Source organism: Oncorhynchus tshawytscha, linkage group LG06 (assembly GCF_018296145.1).
Source record: "Oncorhynchus tshawytscha isolate Ot180627B linkage group LG06, Otsh_v2.0, whole genome shotgun sequence".
NCBI classification, from domain to species: domain Eukaryota; kingdom Metazoa; phylum Chordata; class Actinopteri; order Salmoniformes; family Salmonidae; genus Oncorhynchus; species Oncorhynchus tshawytscha.
Window position 1 is genome coordinate 47,139,921 of NC_056434.1, and position 9,864 is coordinate 47,149,784.

Sequence of the window (9,864 nt, forward strand, 5' to 3'; positions counted from 1 at the left end):
ATCCATAACAATGAGCTAATGATGCACTATTTCACCTGCCTTAGAAAATGTGCTCTCTCGTCTGGACACTGTTGTTCTGAGGAGCTAGCCAACAACACAGCTAACACAATCACTTCATACTGAAGCTGGAAATACTGCAAACTAGCTGCACTTTGTTTCGTTTTACCTTTTTTCAATTGACATTTCTTTGTATATATCCATAAAAATTATGATTTCGACTGGATGATAAATGCTGCTGCCTATTTGTTACGTCCCAAAACGTTCATTACTATGGGACAGATGGAGATCGAATTTGAATATTGAAACAATGTTGTAAATGTCGAGAGAGTTTATACTGACACAAATCTCCGCTGTTGAAAACTAAATGTTAGTCTAAAAGAAATGTGAGATAATGTCTAGATACTTTTTATAGTGGAGATCAAGTTTATAAATTGCCTGGCTGGGCTGATGAGACAGTGGATTGTGTAGACAGATGGAAGAGAGTAAATAGGCATTTTAAACATCATAGATTTAGCCAGTGGTAACTTGTGGAATAGACACCGTCTGGAATACGGTTTTAACCAATCAGCATTCAGGATTAGACCCACCCGATGTATAAAGTATATTAGTACATTGATATTGACACATCAATTATATATCCATGTGTTTCACAAAGATATGACAAAGTATGTTACAAGTGAATTCCTCTTCAATAACATAATCAACACCTCAAAATTCTATTAGAATTATAAAACCGTAACATTAAGCATAATTACACAACCAATAGGCTATTTTACCCATGTAAATAGGTCATAAAAAACAGGCAAACTCTAATAAGCACACTGAAAAGCAGGGAGACTTTACTAGACACTTGACTCCAAATAAGGTTATTATCATTTATACACAAACTCAAAGAAACTCAGTCTATTCCAACATCGCAATTAATTTCCTTCAAAAAAGAAAGCTCTAGTCCATCAACAACAGCAGCCTTCCCTCTCCCTAAAATAATATACAGTCTCTTTAATTGGCAATCATTTCCTTCCTCTCCTCCATCAAATGAGTGAAATGGAAGTAAGTCGCTCTTTCTGTATCATTTTCCCCAGGCAGCGTCAAAGAAGCATTGTGTTCTGTACTGGGAAATTTGTCTAGACCAACATTTACACTCCCTTTGGTTGAGCTGGCCCCATGCCCCATTGGTCCAGAGAGGTAAGGCCCACCTCCGTTCTGGATGACTGAGATATCATTGGTCCTCAAGGCCAAATTCTTAGAGAAGGAGTCTGTACAGTGGTTCCAGAGACTAAAGGAGTCTCCATTACTGGACCTAATGTCTGGCCTCTGAATTGGCTCTGATAGCTTCACAGGATGGGTTCCCATAAACATCAATGGTCCGTCCACAGACAGTCTGCGTCCTCGCCTGGTGGGGGCACTACTCCACATGTGAGTTCCCATATGGACCTACATGAGGAAGAGAGCAATGGTGAGTTACACTCCTTTTATGAAGACAAATATCACAGTGTAATGATTCGATACACTTAATCTCCCACCATTTAGCAGGTGTAAGCACCTTTTGATATTGGGAAGGGGAGGGGACATTTGGCCCATAGCATTGACCAAAACTTGCAGAGCGAGGGGGGTGGAGCAACCGCCCTGCTTCCGCTCCCCGTTTTAGTATGTTTTCTCATACATTTCCCCAAAAACTGAATTGAGGAGCTGGCGTGAGATTTTTATTCTGGGATGTTGAGACCTTCGTAGGTGGTTTGAAGTCAGATACAAATCTGATTCCTGCCCATGTGACATGTGTCTGTAACAGTCAAATCTAATTTGTTTGCCCTCAAGTGTTTTTTTAGACTGTTATTTGGAATATCTCATTGCTTGCTAACTACTCTGTTGACAGTTTGACAAGAACATGTGGTACCTATTTAGCTTGTTCAGGATTTACAAACAAATGCGTGAATGTGATAGAAAGTTAAACAGCTACCTAGGTAGCTAACTCAGTTGACTGCCCTGGCTAGCCAAAAATGACTTTTGAAAAGTTGTATAATCTTATCCTTCGAGGCTTTAAAAGTGTTCCTACACTATGATTTTGAACATCCAAAGCAACTGGGAAACGTCCATGGCAAGCATTGTTGTCACCTTAGCTTGCTACATAACTTCCTAGTGATAGGAAGCCTGAGCACCACCACCAATCAGCCTACACCTCTGTGCACACACCTGCCATTACTATGACAACTAGCATAGTCGTGTCAGCAAATGACTGCTGTCTGAACACACACAAATCCGATGGGGTTACTTGTCTCTTGCTGTTTGGACAGACAGTATTCCAAAATGGATTTGAAAACACAACTGATTTGAGCATGAAGGCCTGAAGTGTGAACAAGCCATTAGATCATGTATTTTCAGTCTTGTGAATTAACTGCTTTCTATCCCTCTCAATCGCTCATTTTCTCTTCTCTCAGTCTCTCAGAAACTGCCCAAGGAGCTCACAGAACAAATATGAATTGAAAATGGCATTCAAATAATTGAACCAATGTCGGTCAATTAGCTGTTTAAAAACTGAAAAATAAGCTACATTTTGGTTAATTCTGCAGCACTAATGAATGGAACAACGCCTAAAAAACACAGTTTTGACATTTTTTCGCTAGTCAATCAGTTTAAACCCTATCTCGTAAATGCAAAAGTGGAACGTACCTTCAGATTTCCTTTGGTGGTGAATGCCCGACCACAGACAGTGCAAGCGAACGGCTTCTCCCCAGTGTGAGTCCTCTCGTGGATTTGCAAGGCGCTGGAGGAAGAGAAGGTTTTCCCACAAGTGTGGCAGTAATGCTGCTTGGGAGTTCGTCGAGGTGGCAGGGCAGCGAGCGCTGGGGAGGAGGAGGCTGAGGACATCCTCAAACTCAAACTGCCTTGAAGATCCCTTGGTTCCCCATAGGGGACGCTACCCAGGAAACTGTTAACTTCTGGCTTAATCATTTGGGAGGCCAGAGGATTTACAAAGGAATTGGGGCTGGAAGCAAGGCTGGGAATGGAGGGCTCAAACAACTGGGATGGCAGGTCTCTCATCTGATGGGTTAGCATGTGCTGTTTGAGATTCCCCTTAGTGGAGAACCCTCTGTTGCACCCTGTGCAAATGAAGGGTCTCTCCTTGGTATGGCTTCGATAATGGATATCCAAGGCACTTTGGCAGGCAAATGTCTTGCTGCAAATATTGCATGCAGTGTTCTTAAAAATGCCTCGTTGTTCACAGAATGTGTGGACCATATTAGTGGGATTCGTTAGTGGGTTTAAAGATTTTAGGTGGTGAAGAGATGCCATGCCAGTGTCAGTGAATTGCAGAGGGCTTGGATTGATATGTGCCTGGGATAAACCATTCTGGTACCTTTCCTCACAGCTTGTGGGGCTAGAACATACTGGAACACTCTCGCTTGGGGAAAAAAAGTGCTTTGCAGCTGTATTCTCAGAAACAGCAAGTCTCCCATCACTTCGGTCACCGCAAAGAGATGATGAGTCATAGGCATATTGATCCTCTTTAGCCAGTCCCTTTGTCTTAAACCAGCTGACCTGCATCTCCTCCACTGGCCTAAGATAGTTGAGTTTCTTCTGGGCATCAAAGGAGCCTGCTCCTGTACTATCAGAAGGAGACAAGCTGCCAGATAAGGAGTTAATAAACCTGGACATACCTGCAATCCCACAGTCATTGAAGTCCATATCACCATCAGAAAAGTTCTCTAACTCTTCTAATTTCCTTTCATCCACTGAACCTCTGCCAGACTCCATTGACTTTGGGTAGCTCTGTTCAGAGACAGGAGTGTTGGGAATCTGGCCACCCATGTGCATATGAATATGCTGCTGTAGGACAACAGCGTTGGTGAACTTCCTCTGGCATATGGGACAGGAGTGCTGGACCCTCAGTGGAGGCGTGGCACGATGAACTGCATGGTGCGTCTTCAGATTCCCTTTGGTAGAGAATGCCCGTCCGCACACTTTACATCTGAAGGGCCGCTCTCCTGTGTGGGTGCGGTAGTGCATCCTGAGGGCGCTCTGGCAACTAAGTATGCGGTGGCAAATGATGCACTCGTTGAGGTCCGTAATCTTCTTGTCAATGTTCTCCACTAGCTGCTGGAGTTTTGAGGTCTCTGATGTCTGCAGGGGATCATGGACTCCTCCGAAGGGACGTTTGATCTTGAACTGCTCCAACTTGATGGGATTTGTGCTAATGGAAGTGATGTTGGCGGATATATAGTCAGCTGATCCTTCTTTTCTCGAACTCATCCTTGAGACAAAGGTCAAAGGGGGTTTAACCTCTTCTCTTTTCAGATTCAAGGTGGGGACGGTGGGGACTTTTCCAGGCTCTACAAGGTCAACACACTTGGTAGACTTTACCGCACTAGATGATTCACGTATGCCTGGACTGGAAAGTGTGGTTATTGAGACAGGCTGCTCCTCTTTCTTGATAAGAAAAGGTAAGTTGGGTGATACAGTTGGGAGCAACTGGCCAACAGAAGTAGTCAAGGTGGCTAGAGATGATTTACTCTCCAGCCAGCATGTAACTGGTTTTTGTGGTGGCATAGACATACCATAAGGGATTCCTGTGCTGGTTGGGATATTGTCAAGGTGTTCTGGAACAGGGTAAGGGTTCATCTGGATGTGAGGGTACCTCTCTTTGTGCCGCTGGAAGTGTACCTTCAAGTTCCCACGGGTGGAGAAACGATTCCCGCAGATGTTGCACTTGTATGGCCTCTCCCCAGTGTGGGATCGCAAATGGATCTGCATGGCACTGTCACTCCCAAATACCTTAGCGCAAAACCTGCATTTGTGTTTAAAGTAAGCCCGTTCAGAAGACATTTTGCGTTCTAAAGAAGTCACATTGGTTGGTTTGTCTTTCCTTTGTTGGGCTAATGCCGTCAAAGCATTCAGATCCTCCACAATTGCACCAATGCTTGGTCCAGCACTCGAGAGTGTTTGATTGCTGGATGGTGGCTGAGGCAGACATGGTTTATTCAATGGCTTTAGCAAGATACCTGTGCCAAGTGCTGGTGAGTTCATTTTGGTATGGGCTGTGTACTTCTTTCTAGAGTGGGGCTTGCTAACTGCTGAAGCTATGAGTTTACCCATGCTTTGTAAGGGTTCGGTGCTAGAGTGCACAATGCTGCTACCAAGGGGGCTCTGTGGTAACTGTACTGTTGCTGTTAATCGTTTAAAGTGACTGATGCTGGCAGACTGAGTGGCGAGACTGTGGGCTAACCCAGTGGCTGCAGCTAGCTGCTGGGATAGATGAGAACTGAGGGTTGTCAGCTGGCTGGCCTGCGTTGATGCTAGACTACCCTGAGGGCAGCTGATGGGTGTCTGTGTTGGAGACTCTGATTCCTCTGACCTCTGGGAGGCAAACAGTAAGACCTGGTGACAAATCTGATCCATCAGCTGCAACTGGTGGATCTGTTGCAGCTGCAGACCCAGGAGTTTCTCCATCAGAGATGAGATGGCCATCTTACTACTGCCACTGTAGCCGGTGTCCGATCGGCTCTGCTGGCAAAACTGGGCCACGGCCACTTTAGTGCTCTCTAGGTTTTCAATGATGACGTTGCTGTTGAACCATGATAATGTCCCCTGCTGTTCCGACAGTTTGTTGCCAGGTTGAGGTAGTGAAATTGGGAGAACTGAGATACACGAGTCAATATCAGTCAGGCTGTCAGTACTGCTGCTCCGGCTGCTATCTAGCCGGCCATTGCTTCTCTTACTTCTGGAAACATCCATAGAGTCTTCATTCCCCTCTGGTTTCTCATCCAACAGATCACTGCACTCTTCCATTTCAGAGTTGTTGACTGTTTCGCCTGGTGTACTGGGCGACGAGGCTAGAGGGAACATTTCAGCAGACGACACTAGGTCTTCATTGTCATTGACAATCAGGACTAACTGATTGGAAAAGCAATCCCTGACATGTCGTTCCAGATCTGATAGTTCAACAAACTCAGCACAGCATCTACTGCAGACATGAGCACAATAGTCCAAGGTGGGGGGAGTCCCTATACCCTGGTGTGTGCCCCCTGAAACAGACAAGAAGGAAACAAGGGTTATACATAGCGGTGGGAAGTATTTGGGGGGAGGGATGCTGCAAAAAAAGAAATGCCAGGGGGAGGGGGGTATGTCCCCCCACGCTGAAGATGTCTATATCGGTCCGCTAATACAGGACTAGTAAAGGCCCAGTGTACTACTTTTGTGAGAAAAAAACAAACATTTAATAGATTTCAGTGTTTACCAGCATTTGTAAATTGAGTCTTATAATTACCTGTACAAAAAAAGTTAATCTGATAATACTTGTGGAATATAAAAATACTTGCTTCATATATGTTTTTCAGTTTCTTGAAATACTTTGCAAATGCAACTTCTTTCTTTGTGAAAACTGAAATGGTCTTTTCATTCTTTATCCATTGCAACTTACAGTAGTGAGTGCATACATTTTCGTGCTGGTCCCCCGTTGGAAATGAACCCACAACTCTAGAATTTAGAATTGCAAGTGCCATGCTATACCAACTGAGCCTCATCATCACATCATCACAAACCGCTTGATGTCTCATTGTACTCAAGTACTGTATTGTGCATTGTTTTTCTTCACGGTGATGGAAAGTCTACAGGTACAAGCGTAGATGACCAGCCTATCTAGAATACAGTAATGTACAGTACCAGTCAAAAGATTGGACACACCTACTCATTCAAGAGTTTTTCTAATTTTTTACTATTTTCTAAATTATGGAATATTAGTGAAGACACCAAAACTATGAAATAACACATGGAATCGTGTAGTTACCAAAAAAAGAGTTAAACAAATCAAAAAATATTTATATTTGAGAATCTTCAAAGTAGCCACCCTTTGCCTTGATGACATATTTGTACACTCTTGGCATTCTCTCACCTGGAATGCATTTAAATGAACAGGTGTGCCTTGTTAAAGTGAATTTGCGGAATTTCTGTCCTTCTTAATGTGTTGTGACAATGTAGGGGTGGTATACAGAAGATAGCCCAATTTGGTAAAAGACCAAGTCCATATTATGGTAAGAACAGCTCAAATAAGCAAAGAGAAATGACAGTTTTAAGACATGACCAATCCGGAGAACTTCAAGAATTTTGAAAGTTTCTTCAAGTGCATTTGCAAAACCCGCAATGATGAACCTGTCTCTCATGACAACGGCCACAGGAAAGAAAGACCCAGCGTTACCTCTGCTGCAGAGGATAAGTTAATTTGAGTTAACTGCACCTCAGATTGCAGTTAACAGACTTCACAGAGTTCAAGTAACAGACACATCTCAACATCAACTGTTCAGAGGAGACTGTGTGAATCAGGCCTTCATGGTCAACTTGCTGCAAAGAAATCACTACTAAAGGACACCAATAAGAAGAAGAGACTTGCTTGGGCCAAGTAGAGTATGTGAACGGATGATCTCCACGTGTGGTGAAATTGGAGATTTTTGGTTCCAACCACCGTGTCTTTGTGATACGCTGTGTGGGTTTGAACGGATTATCTCCTCATGTGTATTTCCCACCGTAAAGCATGGAGGAGGAGGTGTTATGGTGCTTTGCTGGTGACTGTGTGGGATTTAGTTCGAATTTAAGGCACACTTAACGAGCATGGCTACCACAGTATTCTGCAGTGACACTCCAACCCGTCTGGTTTGCGCTTAGTGCGACTATCATTTGTTTTTCAACAGAACAACGACCCAACACACCTCCAGGCTGTGTAAGGGCTTTTTAACCAAGCATGAGAGTGATGGAGTGTGGCATCAGATGACCTGGCCTGCACAATTACCCATCCTCAAACCAATTGAGATGGTTTGGGATGAGTTGGACCGCAGAGTGAAGGAAAAGCAGCCAACAAGTGCTCAGCATATGTGGGAACTCCTTCAAGACTGTTGGAAAAGCATTACAGATGAAGGTGGTTGAGATAATGCCAAGAGTGTGCAAAGCTGTCATCAAGGCAAAGGGTGGCTACTTTGAAGAATCTAAAATCTAAAATATTTTTTGTAAAGAAAAAAATAAAGAAAAACACTTGACTGGTACTGTACATTTGCATTAAGTGGTTTGTAAGGATAGTGAATTAATACTGCAGAAAAAGAGGTTGTTTTCCATGTTATTTGATCAAGAAAAATATTTAATTTGATGTGGATGTTTTGTGTCTTTGCCCATATCTTTTGAGAGTTTTGTTCTTTCTGGATTCCATTAGAAGGACAATCACAGCGAAAGGACAGGGAAACAATTCTTACAATTCCAACTATTGAATCCTGCCAGATACTGTTCTTAATTATACAACCATCTTTTTTGCCAAAGCAGAGATGCTGAACATTTTTTTTTTAAATCGGGATTTTTTAGGGGTGCTGCAGAATCCTCAGCACCCCATACATCCCGCAGCTGTGACTATATATAGAATTTATATTAGGGGAGAGTGGGGTAAGTTGAGTCAAAGGGGTAAGTTGAGCCACCCTTGTTTCTAGAAAACCATACACCAAATGAATCACTTGACCAAGTACTTAGGAAGAGATGATAATTTCATGGAGTCCGTGAAGGACTAAACCACATCGAAAAAGTGACAAGCAAGTTAAGTCCAAAAAATGGATTTTCACCAAGTCAAATTAATTTATTGTGTTAGAGGTTTCATGATGCTTGTATCCAAACCCGAAGTAGATACATGTATTTTAAGATTGTTCTCCATAAGCTTCAATATGAGGTCCTAAACTTAGCGTGAAAGTGCATCCTTGTAGCTGTGTGGGCTAATGTAGTCAAAATGTTTGCCTTTTGAGGTAAGTTGAGCCAATGGCCATGGGGTAAGTTGAGCCAATGGCCATGGGGTAAGTTGAGCCAATGGCCATGGGGTAAGTTGAGCCAATGGCCATGGGGTAAGTTGAGCCAATGGCCATGGGGTAAGTTGAGCCAATGGTTGAGCCAATGGCAAGTTCATCAAATATAAGTGTTTTCTTCCCAGGTGTAATGCAAGGCCTTATCGCTGGGATATGATGTAACAACAGGGCCTGGTCTATGTTAAAAGTGTTAAAAAAAACAAGTATAAAGTGTTTGTTAGGTGTTACGCTTGTATGAAAAGATTATTCAAATTATTAAAGGACAAAAAAGCAATTGTGATTGTGTTGAATAGTGTTTGCGAAGTAAAGATAGACATGGTTTTTAAAAGGTAGTGGTAATATTTCATTCAGTACAGATATTTGTAGGCGGCTTAACTTACCCTGTCCCGCGGCTCAACTCACCCCTTCCCCGTGCCAAGAGACCACTATTTTTGGACAAGCTATGTTTACAATGTTTACATGAATACACAACATCCTGAAATACTGTATATGTAAATAACTTTGTTAGAAAGAATATTATATTTCCCTTGACTGAGTGATGCTGAATGTAAAAAAATGGCTTCATTTACCCCACTCTACTCTGTGACTTTATTTACTATATTCTGTAGAGCACCACCTCATTGACTGACCCATAGCGAAAAAGAAAGGAAGAGAAAAGCAGCTATTGTACCCCTTGTAGTGACATTGGGTAATCATTTATTAAACTGTATGTTATACAGCAATTGCCTACGATCAACAGTAATAAAATAATGTAAGGGAACCCTTTAGTCTCAGAGCTCAAGGCTTTTCCAAATCTACAAGCTTAGGAGAGATTACACTCACAAAGGTGTAAGAGACACTGAGACACAAGAGACACTGCCTGTCTAAGGGGATGGAGGAGTAGCTCTGATATTTTGTTCAGATCCCTCCCCACTCTATGATAAACCTCTGCCACTAATGGCACATTTTCCTCTATAAATATTATTTCAGTTAAGAGTATCACAAGGACAGTGATAAAATGAATAATAATGTTGGTCATGTAGCCTAATTGCCCACCTTTTTC

The 9,864-nt window shown here is 42.7% G+C and overlaps 1 protein-coding gene across 1 annotated transcript; it reads right to left on the bottom strand.

Moving 5' to 3' along the window:
• Nucleotides 1-526: 526 nt before the first annotated feature.
• On the bottom strand, nt 527-6,012 carry LOC112253384 (sal-like protein 1). The gene is made up of 2 exons (XM_024425366.1): nt 2,668-6,012; nt 527-1,434 (listed from the first exon to the last, which is right to left on the bottom strand). The coding sequence occupies exons 1-2, from the start codon at nt 5,839-5,841 to the stop codon at nt 1,000-1,002; spliced, it is 3,609 nt and encodes a 1,202-aa protein (XP_024281134.1). The 5' UTR covers nt 5,842-6,012; the 3' UTR covers nt 527-999.
• Nucleotides 6,013-9,864: the final 3,852 nt, after the last annotated feature.

Bases quoted from the DNA above. Each gene is read 5' to 3' on its own strand.
- LOC112253384 (XM_024425366.1), bottom strand. From the start codon at position 5,841: ATGTTCCCTCTAGCCTCGTCGCCCAGTACACCAGGCGAAACAGTCAAC. The intron at 1,435-2,667 runs GTACGTTCCACT...TTCCTCATGTAG, and splicing joins CCACCAAAGGAAATCTGAAG to GTCCATATGGGAACTCACAT.